Below are 19,598 nucleotides of genomic sequence, written 5' to 3'. Positions count from 1 at the left end.
GGTAATGAAACCGTCTCAGTTTAATACCGATGCCTCTACAAAACCTACACAAGGAAATGAGACCAGCCGCGAGAAGATTGGCTGTTTCTATATAGTTATTCTAAATGCCTGCCACTGGGTCAGATCCTCCTCAAAATCATATGAAACAAGCTTAAGTTTACATTTTCCAAGGCAAAATTACAGTGAGCAGAACGATGAGTCTGTTAATTTGAAGCAAGAGGAGAGTTCTATTGCTATAGTTTTATTTTTGACTTCATATTTTGTAGTTATTAAAGTAGAAACAACCACTTTCATTCACAGGATTAAAAAAAATAATAATTTTAGTGGATCATAATATATCAGGTATGGAATTGGTTTAAAATGAATCTAATAAAACTTTTATACAGATGTCAGTTTCTGAGGTATGACAAAGGACAAAATGTGGCCTGCAACAGACAAGGTAAGCTTTGTTTTTAGCAGAGAGTGAGCAGTTGATAGAAAGCAGAGTTGTCAATAAAAAAACAGATTTTCACCATATACCAAACTTTTGAATTAGCGCAGCCATGACAGGCCCTTGAGCAGACAGTCATAAATGTGAACAAAATATGTTAGGCTGATAGGTCCAGTAGTATGTGAGATTAGCTGCAGATAAATACATGCATGGACACTCAGAAACAAATGGAAGTTCCCCTCCAGAGTTCCTCCTGGCAGAAATAAATAAATATGTGTACGTTACTTGTGCTTTGTTGCTGTATTGCTTGATGCTGCCATCTGTTAGACACCTGCCCATGTCAGTCTTTCAGACTGTATGTCCTTTATGTAATGCTTGCTGTCTGTTAACTTTTGATACCCTTTCAGTCCATACCCACTTTCCTCAACAGGCTCTTGCCTCTTGCCAGGCCACCATTTTAAATAAGAAATTGTTTTTAATGACTTGCCTGGTTAAGTAAAGGTACTCGTTTTAAAAAAAATAAAATAAATGATTTTAGCTTCTGGATTTATTACACTTACTTCTGTACATATATTTGCAAGGTTCCACCAGTACAGCTGGCTTTAACTGGATAAATGTGTACTTTACTGAAGTTCTTGTCATCTTACATGTGAACGATTTATTTCCTGCAGTAAACTACATACCAACAGGAGGTGGTGGCCCTCTCGTAGCCCCGCCTTCTCAGCGATGGAGCCCAACTGGACGGATGAGATGAATATCCCGCTGTCGTTGCCGCCAACCAGAGTGACATCCTTCAGCAGGCTGTCGCCTGGCAACGACATCTCCTGCACTGGCTTCAGGGAAGAGCTGATCCTCGAGAAGGAGGACAGAGACGGCCGGAAAGGCCTGCACACAGACGAACACAAATTCATACACTCAAATTCATTCAAACGTTTTAAGCCCTGCACCAAGCCAACCAACTATGAGCTTTTGGTTTACCCCGGATGGTTATGACATTATGACTAATAATCTAAATCCTATATTCAGAATATGAATGGGGTTTTCACTTCCAGAACCTCACTGTTGAGCACTACAATTCTTGTGCACGCGAGTGTGTGAGTGTCCTCACTGTACCTCTCCAGAGAGAGTTTCCTGAAGATACTGTTGACCTGCTCCAGGTCGTAAGTGTCCATCCCTTCTGACTGATGGGATGAAGAAGATGAATGGACAGAAGGTGGACCTCGCTGTACTTCATCTTCTATGGAAGGGAAAGACAGAGAGATTAACAAAGAGATTGAAGAGACAGTTCACTCCAAAATCAAAAATACATCTTTTTCCTCTTTCCTGTAGTGCTATTTAAGTCTGTCTTCTCTAGAATATAATGGAATTAAATGGAACTTGGCTTGTGGTGCTCAAAGCACCAAATGAATTCATTTGAAAAAGTCAACAGCAGTGTCTCTTTCCAGCGATCATGACGCGATTACTCAAGAAAAGCCACAGACTTTGTTGTGAGCAGTTTCACGGAAGTGTTTTCTGTCCACTGAAACACACCTGCCCACTGCTTCACCACCAGCATCTTCTCATGGACAACAGGTTATGGCTCAGAACAAGCCTGCATTCTCACAAGCATAAGCTTCTCTTCTATGAGTAGATCCATACTTTGTTTTGCACAATGATATGGTTTTTCAGATTTTTTTTCTTTTCCTTTGCTGCTTTGAGCTAAGTGCCCTCTAGTTCCATTGTATTCAAGAGACGGCAGGCATCTCTCTGGTCCATATCTATAAAACTTGGCAACACACACCAAAACAATCTCAATGGATAAGTTGTACTACAGGTAAGATTACAGAAAACATATGTACTTTTTATTTTGTCGCAGAAATAAATACAGTCAGAAATATAATTAGTTCATTTTTTGGAAACGTAAAAATATACTTTACCAAACTCCATTTCCATGTTGTCACTATCAAAGTCTGAGAGGCTAGAAGAGAACAAACAACAGACTATTTTTGAAGCAATTCATAACAAGAAATTAAATACAAACCAACCTAAAACAGGATTAAATAATGCAGCACCTAACCCTCTATATCTACATGACTAATTAATCACTTTTAATAAATAGCACAGATTAATTCACATGTTTAATTTTGTGTGGGGCTGCCACTACCTGCGGGGGTGGAAGTCATGTTCCTTCTCCCTCTCCCTCCTGTAAAGCGATGCTTTCTCCGGTGGCTCAGGGAGCGTGGACAGGATGCTGTCGTTACGGTAACGGAGCTGGAGAGTTTACAAGTGAACATAGCATAAGGTTCAATTACACACTCAGAAACTGAAGTTTGTAAAGTCAAGTCAACAATATATTAGAGCTTGGGAATCTATTCAGCTTGTATAAAGATAACATATTAGCAAATAATTTTTACCAAACAGAACAAAGCAACACAACACTGAAGTTTACTGGTATTAAATAGCCTGTGAGATAAAACTCTGGATTATAGCAATGTTTTACGAGAGTAGACCTCACCATATTTGGTCTGTTGCACTGTTCGAAGGGAAGTGGGGATGGGGATGGGGAGAAGGAGGAGGAGAGGGGCGGAGCTGAGGAGGGCGGATATATGGGAGACGTCGGGAAGCTGGGGGAGGCAGGGAGGGAGTGGCTGTTGACGTGTGAGTTTGGCATTTGGATTTCCAGACAGTCTCCTAGGTTGACTGACAGAGCTGAAAGTCGGAGATAAATGTGGATGAACTTACACATAGAAATGTTATGGAGGAATGTAGTGTATGAATGAGTGTGTGTTACCTGCAGGTTGAGTGGCCTCTGAGTTGGCCTGAGTGTCTTTGTGTACACAGACTGGAGACTTGACTCTGTTCTAAAATACAAAATATAAAGGTATTTTAGTTTCTTTTAAAAACATTTCACTTACAACAGTCTATATGGTCAATATGGGAAATGACTGTCAACACAGGCCTGTGTTCATTAAACTGCTGAAGTGACATTTTGGACTCAAGTGAAAGAAAAAGTAAAAATCCTTCCTGTATTCTTAGGAATAGAACTTAGTATCAAATTAAATAAAATCTGAAAAGGTGCTCCACAGGTCACTTAAAGCAAGATTAATGGATCTATTGTGCTTTAAAATACAGTGGACAGTGGCTGACCGTTGCTTTGAGGTTGGGTCTGCGTTTGAGGCGAGGCTCCTCAGATAAGAACTTATCTTCTGGCGACTCATCACTGGACCATTCTGATTGGCCCTGATTGGATTTAAACTCCTCCTCAGAGATGATGGTCGGAGGCAGGTCCCTTGGCAGAGTCGGCTGAGGCAGCAAGTGCAGCAAGAGATTCAGTGTGAGCATTTATCATACACAATAACTATATACGTACACTGAGTTACTCTACTGTGTCTGACCTGATCTGAGATGACCTTGGACATCCGCCGTAGGCGAGACTCCAAGGTGACTAGCTTGGCTTCTTTGCGTACTATCTCAATTTGGAGTTCATCGCTCTTCTCCTCCAGCTCTCTGATCTGCTTGCGATATTTGTCTTTGTCAATGAGACTCTGGGAGAACTGGTGCTGGGCTTCATCTCTCGCTCGAAATGCCTGTAGCAGAGGGGAAGTGGAAGTAAGTAACAACGACAACAACAACAACCATCGCTCCAAATGGACGCAGGATACACGAGGCAGCCATGAAGTGTAGGGATGCGTTTGTGTGTGTGTGTGTGTGTGTGTGTGTGTGTGTGTGTGTGTGTGTGTGTGTGTGTGTGTGTGTGTGTGTGTGCTTTCACCTGGTCCCTCTCCTTCTCCACCTCCTCTAGCTGGATGGTGATGGTGTCCATGCGGTTGCGATACATCTCACAGTCCTTCTGCAGCGTGGAGCTCTTCAGCTCCAGATCCTCCTTCTCCTCCAGGTACTACACACACATTGCATACACACACCACATGAGGTATGATTTATTCGTTTATTTAAAAAAGGCAGATACAGGAAGAGAAACACAGAGGTAGAAAGAACAAAGACCAAGTTAGATAAAGAGGCCTGAGATGGGGGTTTCTGCACAGGGCGTGTATCACAGATGGTCTCATGGGTATTTGAATCGCTGATCAGGTGTGTTTCTATTGTGTGTTTTTTTTTAACCTTTGTATGCCCCATCCCCACTCTGGATCACTTTCATACAGGCAAGCAAGACCAAGTATCTCACTTCGCATAAATTATCTCCTATATGAGTACTGTATACATGTTGTTTGTGGCATGTGTGTTTGTCACCTTATCTCGTAGCTCCTCTGCCTGTCTGACTTCTTCGTGAAGGTTGTAGAGGCGGTTGACCAGATCCTGTCTGTCTTCTAATGCCTCCTGTCTGTCATGCTCCAAAATGTCAAGGATGGCCTTGTCTGATGCAGGTAGGGGACCAGGCTGAGAATTAAAAAACACACACATTGGGTATATATTAAGATTGGGCTGAGTGATGATCATCAACCACTAAGCCACTGAACCGCTGACCTTGATTTAAATTCTAATTCCTGTATTTGCTGTATTAGTGTGTCCATTCAAAGTTACCATAGAGTTGTTGCCTAAGTTCCATTTTTGGCATGGGAGAAAATAAAAAGATGCTGTTGCTGCTGTAACAGACAGACTGTCACAGACTTGTAGTAACAACCCTACATAGAGTTATCACCAGACTCTGCTGTTTAGTTCCTTTAACTCATTGTTTTGGTTCACTCTGCTCTTTAGCTTCATTTTATCCACAGGCAGCTATTTCAGCAAAACAAAAAAAAAAGGTCTTATAACCTCACTGTTACAACTTATCCAGCACCAAAGTACAGATATTCTGCATGTAGTTAGCAGCTATCTGCTGAACATAATGGAGGATTTAGCAGTTTAATAGTGAGATATGGTTCAGAGGAGTTGGTGGAGACCAAAACAGAGCCAAAAAAGTGTATAAATATTGAACTTACATTTGCTGGATAGCCAGAGGCACAAACCCAAATGAATACTAATGTTGCTTTGTGTCTACTGGATGTGTCAATAGAATGCAGACAGTTAAAATTACCCTAAGCTTCTTCTACTTTACCATGCAGTTTGCTGGTCTTGTTCCTGTAAATCTACATATAATAAAAGCCATATCATTAAACACTGTAGCCGCTGACAGCTTGTTACTGGCCCACTCTCTGAGCTTACATCCTCCTTCAGTAGGATGCACCGCTTGTTGACCAAAGCTTGGTAGGAGCGAAAGTGGGAAGCTGCTTTGGTCTAGCAGCTGTCTAAACAGAAGTTCTGTTTTACTGCCTGTAAAACACTGGGCAATGGGCTATTGCGCAGTGTCTTCTATCGCTTATTAATCTGTATTTTTGAATGAATGTCTTAGGCAGGCCGTACCTGAATGATGGACTGTAGCTCCTGCAGTTTGATCTTGAGCATTTCGTTCTCTCTTTCCAGCTCAAAGATCTGCTCCCTCTTTGGTCGGTTCTCAATGTCATTCTTCAGTTTGAGACTCTGCCTCCTCTCCATCTTACACTCTTCCTCTACCTTGTTCAGCCTGTGCTTCAGCTGATCAATCTGTACATACAGAGAGGACGCAGGAAGAAAAGCAAGATAAACTGTAGATACTAGCATGGAGCAGAGAGTGAACCTCAAATCCCCACACTCTCAACTCATTACTAATGTTTCATAGTTGTCATTTCTGACATATTTTGGAGGTATACTGTGTGGTTTACATGCATTCACATGTCCATCAGTACCTCTAGCTGCAGGTCTCGGCTCCTCATCACGGCCATGTTCTTCTCCTCACTCAGCGTGGCGTACCTCATGGCCAGTTTGTAGTTTTCATCCTTCACTCTCAGCAGCTCATCACTATAGGTGTTTCTCTCTTCTCTCAGTTTATTGTACCCTGGAAAAGCAATCATTGACATGTATACAGTCATATGTGAGTGTGTTGTCAAGGGCTATTACATGGAAACCAGCTGCCAGTTTTATCAGCAATTGCAAAATGTATAAAAATGTTATAATAAAAGGCAAATACATAAACCTATTTAAGGAAGTCCAGTTATTTAGTATTAAATAAATAAAGACTATGAAATAATCAGAATAATTTGTGTGAACTGAGAAATTATACAAAGAATTTACTAATTATTATGTAAAGTTATTTAAAAAATCTTTTTGATAATTATAATAAAAACAATGAATTATTTAAACATTGTTAAATTTCTAAATATTATTTGGTGTTAATCACACCAGCCAATCACATATCACCTGCCTGTTAAGCTAACAAGCTCAACAGCTGCTGAAAGATTTGCTGGTTACCTCTCGTTAGCTTGTCACACCCTTGACTTCCCTGCCTTCAAGCCTGCAGTAAAATTCTGCAAATTCACCCTGACAAGGAAATTTGCCATGCTGACTGTGTCTTCCTCATTCGAGTGGTTATGTTTATTTTGGTCATCTTCAACTTACAGCTCAAACACACGTTAAAAAATATATACACACATATACATATATGAGAGAGAGAGAGAGAGAGTCTTTATTCTAGAGTCCATATTTATTCTGGAGTCCATATAAGGCTGCCAAAGAGACGTGAGCTGACCTGGCCTGAATAGTATCTCAAATTATTTTTAGTATTTGTTTAAATGTGAATGTGCTATGTGTGTATGCAGCTGTGTGGGACATGATAAGAAACGCCACAGTGTCCCAGTGTCATGAATAGACTTCAATATAAAAGCAAAGTGACTGGCAACACAGCCATAGTCTTAATAAACCCAACAGTGGTGCACCAAGCAGGGTAAACCGAGCCTTTGTGGTGGGCAGTTTCGGTATCTATGATTAGTGATTTTACCATTTTATCTTGCATGTTATGACGAGATAATATCTCCAATAATAGCGTGTATTTTTACTTTGTTGGAAGGCCTGAAGCTCCTGATTGGCCAGCCGTAGCTTCTTCTGCTCGTCCTCCAGGGTGCAGTTCTTCCTGCTGAGCTCAACATGTTGCAGGGTCTTGACTTTGGACTGCTGCTGCAGCTTCACCACTTCGTTCATCAGGAACTGGGTCAGACCCTCGTGACCCTCCTCCACTGCAGTGAGGAAACAGACAGGATAGTATAGGGTATATGCGACATATCATCTACTGTCCGTAGTGTAACAGCATTGCACTGTGAGCTAATTTGGATTAATCTCTGATTGTAACCTAAACCAGCAGAACAGGACCTATGAAAAGCATTGTAGGACTAGACTGTGTCACTGATACGACTGTTACTCCCTGAACAGAGCTACAAAACCAGCTGTATAACCACAATCCTACACTGTATAAAAATGTAAAAAACTATTAATTTCAAGGCAACTGTCTTTGAATTTTGAATCAAATACACTAAAAAAGTTTCCTCTTGATAAAACCTTAAATCTTTGAGTTTTAGAATGAAAAAAATCTCTTTCAAAAATGCAGTAAATTATTTAAAGAACAAATGAATGATGGTTAATGGTAATACAGAATGTTTGGTTTTCTAACACAAAAAGTTTTTACAGAGAACAAAAGGTTATACGTCAGCACAACTTGTTTAAGTTTATTTCAAAACATAACTGTTTGAGTTTGACTTTAAACTAGAAAAAAAGTGAAGTTTTCTCAACTGGTTTTTATAGTGTAATTTCTTTCTTTTTTTTAACAATCAAGAATTCAAGATTGCCTATAACGTTCAAACTTTTTCTTCACTTTATGTCTCTTAATTGTCAGCTTATGTCAGTTTAATGCAAATAGAACATAAAGACATTGAAGCATATGATATTGGTGGCTGTTAGTAATACAATATGAGGAAAGTGTGAGTAGAAGCTGTGCGTCCATGCATATATGTGCCTTTGTCGGAATTTAAAGGTGTGAGTCTCACCTACGATGGTGGAAAAGCGTCGTGTGGGATCCTTTCCTGTAACCAGCTTGTACAGGTCAGGGTAGTAAAACTCCAGACTCTCCAGAAATGCCACATAGCCCCGCTCTGCTTTAGTGTGGAGGATGTCAAGTAGACGGCCTGACAGAGAAGTGATTAACATGCTTAAATCTGAACGACAAAAGCACCTGCTTTCACAGCGCACACTCTCAGGTTAAGAGGAAGAAAATTATTGGGCACACAGTGAATCAAAACGTTAATTGGTTTATAGCCTCAGGTGAGAAAAATCTCTACCTACTTGTGCGGTTTGCTTTGGAGACAAGCAGCATGGAGTTGAGGACCTCATCCTCATCCTGTTCATCCAGGACTTTGCACTGGCGGAGGTAAGGGGTGAGCTTTGAAGGAGAGATGGTGCGACACAGCTCATACCTTTTGCACTCGACCTTCTCCCACATTGCCTCCACATCTTCAGATGTCCCGTTCTCCATCTCAGGCACACTGAAAAATAGTAAAACCACCAGGGGCTATTGGCCAGGCAATGTCATTTTACATAGCTGAAACAAAGAAGGGCGATGCAAGGGAGATAAGAACTACAATTGTACGTGCGTGTGTCTACACAGGGCTGCAGCACTTACAGTATAAAGTGTATTAATGTTAACTGGATTTGGATTGGATGGCTTTCTCATGTGTAATATTTAAACACAATAAGCTGACACTGTGTTGTCTTACTTTATTTGTGGTTAATTGCCTGCAACACTGAGGAAGACGAACCAGATCAAAAGATTGGCCCTGAAACACAATATTACAGATAACTGCTCTTTTTTTTAATCATGCTACATCTGAGGACTTTTTCTCTTCCTGCTTCAAAGGAAAGCAGACTCAGTTTTTAATGCAGTTTTCATTAATGCCACAGTGAATATTTATAATGAAAGTAAGGAACTTTGGCAATCAATCATTTGGTAATCATTAACAAATACTATTTTTATTTCTACTATTGTTTGTTAACGGTGAAATACTATTAACTAAACTTAAATCAACTATCATTTACCATTTATTAATGATGGTTATTATATCTCTTTAAAATGTCTGTTTGTTTGACAGCAGCTGGCAGGCTGCCAGAGAAGCAGTGTTACACAGAGAACGTGAATCAATTCGCACTGTCGCCGACATTTCATGGGCAGCATGTTGGTAGTGGTATTGAAGAATATGTGCTGCAGCAGAGCAAGTAATGAGCTACTAATTATCTACTGCAGCTTTATTTGGTTGCTCATACAATAAGCAAAAGTGCAGTACAAGATGTGTGTTCATGTTCATGTTAGTTTGGTCTTTCTGCACTGCAACGTCCACCAACATACACACAGATACTGATGTATCTGCAAAAAGCACTGTGATGTCTCTCTTGGTCTTTCTTTCATAAATGAGAAGGTTTCATGGTGAAGTGCAGGGTGAAAATGTCCATTTAAATGTACACTGCAGGTATTCAGATGACGTTCCTGCATTACATTCCCTAGATATTAAAACGACAAGTTTTTCTGACATAAAACTTGCATTCTGGGAAGGTTAGTTGAATGACCAGGAAGGTAACTTGAACATTTTGGGAACGTTTCTTTAAACAAAACCATCTACCAGCAGGGAACCTTAGGGGAACGTTAAAAAAAAAATTTACCCCAAAAATATTACTTCATGCGGTTATTAGAAAGTTTTGGGAATGTTTCTTTAAACAGAAACATCTGCGCAACATTCTTAAAATGTTGTGGAGGTTTACCAAGTAGAAGCCTGGACGGAATGTTCTAGGAATTGTATAGGAACGTTATGTGTGCATTCGGTGGGTAGATCCCTATGAGGTACAGTAGGCTACTGTGGATGGAATAGGTATGTATAAATGAATGAATATATAAACTGAACAAATAATAGAACATGATCACTATGAACAGTGATATGTTGTGGTTGAATAAATAAATATCCATTACAACATAACTTTTTATTTAAAACTGATATGATGAGACACATGCATACACATATGTAAAAGAACCTCGCTGGTTCATGAAATTTAACGTCCAGGTCACACTGGCTGCTTGAGCAGTGCTTGTGTGTGGTGGAACCTGGTGGTCTTTATTTCAGCGTCCATAATTGGCTCTTTGCTAAGCCCCGCCCTCTTAGATATGATTGCTATGCCTGTTGCTTGGGAGTAACTGTTGGAACATGTGGTCTTTGATTCCACAGAGACGTCACCCAACCAGACAAGGAAAGCTGGGATAAGAGCTAAGCTAACCCGGCTTAGACCTACGAGAGCAAGCCAAAAAGATGCATCGTCATTGGCCCACTTTGATTCTGCACCAGCCCACATCTTCTTCCTCAAACACCCCACATAACAAACGCAGATGCTGTGGTAACGAATAAGTTTGACTGGAGGTAACGTTTCTGCAGCTAGTAAGGTAGCATTAATTAGCTTGACATGTTAAAGTTTGCAGCTTACATTAGGGCAGATAAAGACAAAAATTAATCTGCATCGCTAAAATACTGCAGCTGCCTAGTTATGGTTGCTCCTCTTTGATTGGACAGTTGCTGTTCGCAGGAGGGGCTTAGGGAAGGGCCAATTAGCAGGTAAGAGCAGCTACACAGCCGGCGTGAACGGCGCAAATCACACACGTGTCAGGCAATATGGCCTGTTGACAGTCACTGACATCAATTTAGCAACATGACACCTCTCGCTACAGTTTCCGTGTCTATATCTGTAGAATATATTGTCACAGACATCAAAACAACATCAGGTGATGGGCAGGATTTTTCCTGTGCGATCTCTTTTTCGTTCTCTCTTTCCCCCTCTTTGAACGATGGGGTAAAAATCGCACTGCTTTCTGGTTACAGCTCTTTTCTTCTCTTCACAGCTCCTTTGCAATCTCAGCGTAGAAACATGGGGCTGGCAGTAGCAGCCCTGCAGCAGAAGTGCTGTTTGTGTTAGGTAACACACAGGTACATGCAGTCAGTGTGGCTCGAACGTTACAGGTCCCACATATTCTCCATTTCATCTGCTTCCTTTATAAACACATAAACCAACTGACATCTTTCCATTTGCCTCTCCTTAAAAAACTTTTCTAGAGACATTTTTTTACTCCTTTTATCTTCCTCCCACTTGATTTCCTTTCTCTATCATTTCACTCTTTCGCACACACACACACACACACATACACAAGCACACACACACACACTGTCCATGCATCTCTGGGATTTGCATGCTCTCTGGCTAGTGGGTGTTATCCTACAATCCCGCTTTGTGACTTGCAGGCTTCAGTTAGGCAAATCAAGCCTATCTGATACCATTGCTCATGTAAACACACACTTTTGCATACAACTGTCACCTGGACCGTGCATGTGACAATTTTAACTTGTGCCTTCATGCTGCAGACCAATACACACACACACACACAAACACACACTGTGGGTAAATTAAAAGATGCAGTTGCAGCATAATAACTCTGATCGTCACTGAAATCTGGCTCCTTTAAGTGACTTTCTCTGTGCTGTATAGTCTCATTGCATTTTCAGATATTTAGACACTCAAACAGGCACAGAAGAAAATCAATGATAAGATACTTTTCGAATGCAGTCTGAGGCAGACAGAAATATCACACCCTCAACACTTGAAGCTATTATTTAGTGTGTATATACTGCCAGAGCAGATGATAAAACCACAAACGCTCACACCAACACACACCCATGCACTCATGCAGAGGTACACAGTGCATGCAGACACACGTTTAAAACACACACAGATACACACACACACACGCACGCGCGCACACACATGCACACACACAGACCCCTTCAGTAACCACATACATGTTTCCTCTTCTCTCTTCTCTTATTTTGGAGTTCATTACCGAGAAAGTTCATCCTTGCTTCCTCCTTTTCAAACCAGATGTGAGTAGTATCTCTCTTCCTGTGTGCTGTTTTTGTCCTCTCAGTCGGTCGGCCGCTTTTGTTTATAGTAATGTGGTCAGAGGAGCTGATTGGGTTTTTTAGATCAGTGTGTATGTGTGTGTTAAAACATTGCATTTTCCCCTTTTTTTCAGCAACTTTTTGCGGCAGGCCTAAAAGAGACAGACACAAACAAACGCACCTACATACTGTCTCACAGGACTCCCTGCTCAGTATTTGAACTGTTTACCACCACCATGCTCTCTGCCTTTATGTCGCTTATACATCTCAGCTACGTGGTTACTACTGAGGACGCTATCGCTCTCTTATCGCTCTCAGTTATCTTAATTATCAGTCTTTTTAGAAGTAGAAATTCATATGCCAAACTCTTGTATTTCCATTTTGGAGAAGTCAAGTTAGTTTTCAGGTTAACATTTATATTCGGTGCAAAATAAGTGCTGTCAACCACCATTTTGTCAGCATAGGACCTCATCTCACATATCATGTGAGTGCATTATGTACGGTATGATGACATCTAAATTAGCTGATTCCATGTCTGAAAATGCATCAGTATTGTATATCATTATTGTACAGTTTATTTAATTAATGCAGATTTTGTCCTGTTATTGTATGTTTTTCTTTTTATTCTTATTGCTTAAATTACTATTATTTTCTGATGGAGCTTCCCAGACAAAGTTTTTCACATGATTGTATTAGTATAACCAGTGTGACAATAAACATCTTGCATCTTGTTGTGAGAAGTTCACAAACATGTAATACAGTGTATTTGCATGTGCCATTTAAAATGAAACTAAGGGTGAAATACTTTCGCACATTTATACATTCTCCAAAAAGTGAAATGAAAATTAAATGATTACAATTTAAGTTTAATTTTATATTCCATAGTAGATTAATCAATTAGTCAATCGAAAGAAAATTGGTTGCCAATAATTCTGATCATCAGTTAATCATTTCAATAAATTTTCAAGCAAAAATATCAAACATTGGCTGGTTCCAGCTTTTTAAATGTAAGGATTTGCTGCTTTTCTTTGTCAGTTCTGGGCTTTGGGGCTGTTGGTTGAATAAAAGAAGCAATGTGATGACATCACTGTGGCCTCTGGGAAAGTGTGATGAGCTTCTTTTTTTTTTTTTTTTTGCATTTTATAGAGTAAACTATCAATCAGTTAATCATTAGTTTCATCAGCAGGTTAATTAATAATGAAAATAATTGTTAAGTGCAGCCCCATACATAACACAATGAACACATTACATTTGATATAATGATGTCTAATGAGTACAGTCAGCAGCACACTGACTACTGTCCTCTACAGTATCGATAAGGTCACTTGGGGGTCAGTTTGTCAAACTGAAATTTAGTTTGCTTTCATGCTGTCTAGCGTCTGAATATCCCCCTCCAGATATCAGACATCAGCCTCTGTAACTGTAACTGACATTTACTGGAAAGCAGTAACGTGCTGAAAATATGACTTTATATCTGTACAATATATTGGAGCAATAATAATGACAAACATGCAAGTATTAACTTGGACTATATGGAATTGTCTTTTGATCTACATTAGCTTGTTGAGACCACGCTCTAGAAATACAAAGATATTGATAAATCCCCTAAAGGTTTTCAGTTTGGTCATATACACTCACCCAAATCAAATCTGTGCATATGAGCATTTTAAGTGATGCTGCTAAACTGTGCAAACATTAGGAAAAATCTTAAGATATAAAAAGATTTTCAAACATTTATTTTTCTCATCCTTTTGAATATACATGTTTGAATCAAACAAGATACTTTTTGTTTGGCGTATAATCTTTTCTTGAGATAATTTACTTTTCTTCTTTAGATGAAGTTGAATCTTTTGAGTTTTAGAAACCCCCAAAACATTTGGATTTTTAAAACAATGTTCAGTGAGCTGTGAACCTGATTCATCATTATTTGTGTACTTGAAGATTAATTGTTGCAAATGAAAATATCAATTTTCACGTCAATAAGTTTACTCAACGTTTTTTTTGACAAACTAATGTTTTTGGGTTTCTAAAACTCAACTATTCAAGTTTATCTAAAGAAAAAAGTAAAATATCTCAATAAAACATTATTAGTTGGTAAACCTTTTGAGTTGGGCTCAAAATTCAAAAGTCTATTGAAGTAAATTGGAGTTTTCTCATCTTTTTTGTTTTTACTGTGTATGGCAGGACTTGGATTTATGTATGAGAAACCCAAACATTTCCCACTGGCACTATTTTTAAAGTAATTTTGCTTCTTGTCTTTAAAGGGACTTAGATTTCTTTGCTACAAAGACATAAAATGATGATATGCTAGCCTCACTGGTGCCTTGCACCTTGATTTTCATCCCCATACAGCATCTGCATTCAATTAAGTATTTATGTATGTCATGGTCTTTCATATGTATTCTTTTTATACACCACAATCACTACATATTAATATTTATTATTTATCTATTTATTTATTACTTACTCATAAAAACAAGTCAGTAACTTTTATACTGTTGGTTTAGTTTTAAAGAAGACTTTAAAGTAGATTTAAAGGTTTGTGGCTCTCTGTTAGTGATGAACAAGCATACAGTTTTGCAAATAGTTCAGTGGAAATGGAAATTGATTTTCACTGATTTTCCATTATGCTGATATTATTTTCTGCAGCTAATCTAAATATCTTTTCATCCAGCTGTTGCATCATTTAAACATAACAGACAGATATTTTATGACAGCTCTGTTTCATCTGATGATTGCTGTCAATTTAACACAGTGCGAGGAACCTAAAATGGTCTGTGTGGCATCAGTTTTCTGTTTTCTTTGAAATGACAAACTTGTTCCACAAAATGAGCTTCATTATGACCCAGATTTATTAAACTCTCAGCCAACCATAGCAGCTATACTCTGCACACCCACAAACTGTGTGCCACTGATCCACAGACTATAGGGGATTGAATTATGATTATAGTGCAGTGCAATCCAGTATCAAATTGTGTAATGTTCCTGCACATTCCTCTGGCACACACAGTGAATAATTATGTTTTTCAGGGTCAATAATAGTGTTTGAGCTCTTGTAAGCTTCGTAAGCTTCAGTCAGTTCAAGACAATTCAAACACAGTCTGTGTCAGGGAGTCAAGGCTCAGTGATTCTATAGGAGCTGTGACCAGGCTTCCTGTTAGCATTCTGGGCTGAGATTGGCTGCAGACTGATAAGCAGATATGATTGGTTCAGGTGTACAAACCATCATAAAGGCTCCATTGTCCAGCAGAATGGCTGAAGCTTATGGGAATTTGATATGTGAGCTCTGTCCACAGACAGAGGGAAGAGAGACAGAGGGTGCAGTATTTCTACAGGCTCACGTGTGCAGATTTGCACAGTTTAAAAATGAAGAACCGATGGCTTATTTTTAATATCATATACACAATTATGAAAACACTGCAAATCATGATGAAGATTAGTACTGGGCTGAGTTTCTATCCCCTTACACTAACATTTATGGGGGTAGAACAATTTTAAATTGAATAAATTCATCTGGAGCTGTTTCACATCTTGTCTTTGTGTCAATGCTGGAACAAAGTCGCTCCAACGGGTATGTTCTTCAGTATGAATTAAGAATTGTTGGTTCAACTTAATATGTTAAACTTAATGAACATATTTTCTCAAGTACAAATGAATTTATATCAAGTTTACTTGAGTAGAAAAGCTTATGTGTTTTGAATCATTACAAAATTAACTGAATTTGCCTTTTCAAATTTAGTCAACTTAACATTTTAAGGCAGCACAGACACACATTTGAAAAGTTACTGCACAGGGGTGGGAGGTGGAATGGAAGATAGTATATTTAGATCTTTCTATTTCATAAATCATATTGCCATACATATCATGTCATGTGTTAGGGCTGGCCAATATATCAATATTATATCAATATTGTAATATGAGACTAGATATCATCTTAGATTCTTGTTAATGTTATATCATGATATGACATGACATAGATTTTTCCTGATTTTAAAGGCTGCATTACAGGAAAGTGCTGTAATTTTCTGAGTAGACTGTTCCAGCTGTTCTATTATTCGCCTTTACCCACTGAGTCATTACATCCACATTACTGATGTTTACTACTAATATGTTGTGAAAGCATCAACAGCCATTCCTATAGTTTTGTCTTTACATCAACATTGAGGTATTTGGTTTAAAAAAAACCATGTGATATTGTATTTTATTTGCTACGTATCACCCAGCTCTACTGTGTAGTTTGTTCTACAGCTGTGCACCAGAAGATAAGAAAAGATCATCACATGTTTGCACTAACTGAGATTCTATGTGAGATTATTTTAGGGGTAATATGTATATCAAAATGTTCATTGTGTGTTGCGACATAGCCTAAAAATATTAAGATCATTAATTGTATAGAAATAACATTTATAATTCGATTCACCCAACCCAATAAGAGGTCGTATTAAAACATATTTCAGCAAAACAATGAAATTTAAAAGGCTGAGATCAGTGCATTGCAATGACTGAGCAAACTGCAATCACATTAGACTGACAGCGCTGTACATGACCTCCTGTATCTCTGCCTCTCTGATCCTCCTTCACTGGATCTCATTGTCTCCTGCACCTGCTGCTGGAATCCCAAACATTTTGACAAAAGTTCAGCTATTGTGTTACCACGGTGATAACTTTCTTCATTTACGTGCCAAGAAGATGTCAGACAAGGTGAAATATTGTTTTTTTTTAACCACAGGATATGCTGTTAAACAACATTTAGATAAACAGAGTACTGATTCACATGACAGACTTACTCAAATCTTAATTAAAAGATTTCATCATTGTGCAGACTGTATGAATCAGTTCTTTGAGCGACTTTAAAGGGACAAACATGCAGTTAATAAAGTTCTTCTGAAAGTCTAGGTCAGAGGTTCTCAATTTTTTCCTGAACCAAGGACCCCTACAAGATAGAAAATGTTCCCAAGACCCCCTCATGTATATCCCTGGAAAAGTTGACTATTTTTTTTTACATTTCTACTTAGTTGTCAAGGTTCCCGCAGCTTTTCCAAAGTCAAATTCAAGCACTTTTCAAGATTTTTCAAGGTGCATTTGCAAGTTTCTCCACCATACAGCATATTCATACTCATACTCAAAATGGTAATTTAACTTTCTCATCACATTAAATATTGTGCTATAAACAACTAAAATTTTGATAGAATTCTACAGAAAATGTCTTACTACTCAGTCAGCCATTTATTATGAAGGCACTTCATCCAAAATCCAAAAACTTTTTAAACCTTGAAAACACTGCATTAAAATTCAAGCGATTTCATTTACACCACCCATATGAACTCTGACTTTGAAGACATTAGCACGATATTAGATATGTACTGAAAATATTTGCACTGTGTCAAAATAGAATACCCATACCACACGTGGACACACATCAAGAGAATGTGTTTCTCTTTTTAGCACATACATATATAATAAAATGTAGAATCTGATTGTTAGAGTTGTAAGGTTGGATCATTTTTACTATAATTTAAACTATAAAGCCTGATAATTTAAAGCTACTATAAGGAGTTTTTGACAGGTTATGAAACAGTCTTTGCTTATTACTGATGCCTCTATATAACCTACGTATTAGCAAAGGAGACCATCCGTGAGAAGACTATTTTTTAAATAGCTGTTCTTAATGTCTGCCACCGGGTCGGATTTGCCTTGAAATCAGATGAAACAAACCTGTGTTTACATTAACCCATACAGTTCGGTGAGTAGTCCCTTAAAAGGAAGCAGGGGGAGATTTTTATTTAAAAAATGTTATTCTTGACGCTGTATCTTGTGCTTATTGCGCTGGAAACACTTCTGCTTTTGTGCACATGTGCCTCCAAAATCAGCACAGTTTTAAAGTTCTTGTAGCAGCTTTAAGTAACTGAATCTGGAAACACGGACCCGCTGGCAGAGCGCCTCGCGTCTCCGGGGTCCCCGGAACCAAATCTGAGAGCCAGTGGTTTGTGCGTCTTGCGTTTGGACAGGACGGAGCTGAAGTCTTTCAAATCATGACACCACTGAAGCTGAAGCACGCAGGCGTTCAACGCTGCGGTGATGTGATGTGAGGTGTGATATCACGTCTCAGTTTTTTCCATTCAAACTGTCGCACGCTAACAAAGCGGATCGGCGTCTTATCTGACAATTATCCTCATTGTTTCTGGGTGCATCAACACTTAAATGCGTGCATAAGACAGAGAAGTATGATTAGAGTTATTTTACTTACCTGAGCTGTGGCGGATGAGTAGTCCCAAGAGTGGAAGGGAAATTAAACCTGGTCAAGGTGTGGTGGCCTGCTTGTTTTTTTGTTGTTTTGTTTCTTTTTTTTAAATCACCAAACCGGTTGTTTCACCATAAATCCCAGGGGCTCAGGTTGTCTCCATTTATCCAAGACAGAGAGAGAACTTTTAAAGGAGCTGAGGAGCGCTTTGGAGCTGCGGCCCCGCAACACTGCCCTGAGATAAAGACAGAGAGAGAGAAATAGACAGAGAGAGACAAGCAGACAGAGAGAGAGAGAGAGAGAGAGAGAGAGAGAGAGAGAGAGAGAGAGAGAGAGAGAGAGAGAGAGAGAGAGAGAGAGACGGAGGCGTGAGCTCAGAGGGAAATAACAAGCAGACTGCAGAGAGTTGAGAAAGTCTTTGTGACCTGTCTCTCTTTGTGCTGTCTGTCATCAGATAGGCTGTGCAAGGATGAAAGAGCTGAAGGATATTACAGGATATATTCAGTCAAATAGAGACTTGTTCTAAGTTTAGAATTGGTCAGTAGGTACTCAGTTATTCAGAGATGGCAAAAGTACACACTTCTGTATTCAAGTATACTTGGTAAAGTGAAAAGGTACGGGCTCTGAAATGTACTTAAGGTATAATTGTAAAAAGTTGTCCTCTGAAGGACATTTCTACCAGCTGTTTCTGTGCAAAACTAAGTGAACCTCACCTTTTCTCCACAGTTGAGTCTCCCACTGTCTGTTTCTTCTTGTTACATCTTTAACATAATTTTCATCTTGTTATGGCATTTGTCTTGTTGCATCTAAACTTCAAACCATCAGTTAAAGCTTCAAAAGTACTGAGAGCTGAACACACAGACATTAAAAACGTCTTTCTGTCTGCTCTCCTGCACCCACAAGTTGAGTCCCGACTTTCCAGCACAGATCAGTTAAAAAACACAGAAAGCCAAACTTTTTCATCCACACTAACCTGCAACGTCTTCACTTTAAAATGCATACATTTTATTATATTAATCCTAACTACTTCAGTGTTTTTGGAGACATTTGGAAACACTGCTGGTTCCTGTTTCAGTTTTAAAACTCCAAGGTTGCATTTCAGTCTGGGCCACTGACATAAATAAAGGTAGATGCTGTATCTCCACTTTTTCCCACTGTACAAAAA

The 19,598-nt window shown here is 39.0% G+C and overlaps 1 protein-coding gene across 1 annotated transcript in view; it reads right to left on the bottom strand.

Annotated features, from left to right (window-relative positions):
* The window catches only part of card11 (caspase recruitment domain family, member 11), a 28,912-nt gene extending 10,157 nt beyond the window's left edge, over positions 1–18,755 (bottom strand). The window contains exons 1-16 of the mRNA XM_084744457.1: positions 18,440–18,755; positions 8,552–8,751; positions 8,257–8,394; positions 7,276–7,452; positions 6,130–6,278; positions 5,768–5,947; positions 4,658–4,804; positions 4,182–4,307; positions 3,805–3,996; positions 3,557–3,712; positions 3,201–3,270; positions 2,925–3,118; positions 2,574–2,680; positions 2,347–2,387; positions 1,544–1,667; positions 1,114–1,315 (exon numbers count right to left, since the gene is read on the bottom strand). Coding sequence (XP_084600583.1) covers positions 1,114–1,315; positions 1,544–1,667; positions 2,347–2,387; positions 2,574–2,680; positions 2,925–3,118; positions 3,201–3,270; positions 3,557–3,712; positions 3,805–3,996; positions 4,182–4,307; positions 4,658–4,804; positions 5,768–5,947; positions 6,130–6,278; positions 7,276–7,452; positions 8,257–8,394; positions 8,552–8,741 — 2,193 coding nt within the window. The 5' untranslated portion in view covers positions 8,742–8,751; positions 18,440–18,755. The remainder of the gene's footprint in view (positions 1–1,113; positions 1,316–1,543; positions 1,668–2,346; positions 2,388–2,573; positions 2,681–2,924; positions 3,119–3,200; positions 3,271–3,556; positions 3,713–3,804; positions 3,997–4,181; positions 4,308–4,657; positions 4,805–5,767; positions 5,948–6,129; positions 6,279–7,275; positions 7,453–8,256; positions 8,395–8,551; positions 8,752–18,439) is intronic.
* Between the last annotated feature and the right edge of the window lie 843 nt (positions 18,756–19,598).

This window comes from Lutjanus erythropterus, chromosome 19 (genome assembly GCF_056507025.1).
Source record: "Lutjanus erythropterus isolate fLutEry1 chromosome 19, fLutEry1.hap2, whole genome shotgun sequence".
NCBI lineage: Eukaryota > Metazoa > Chordata > Actinopteri > Lutjaniformes > Lutjanidae > Lutjanus > Lutjanus erythropterus.
Note: the sequence above shows the minus strand (reverse complement) of the source record. Positions and strands in the feature narration are given on the sequence as shown.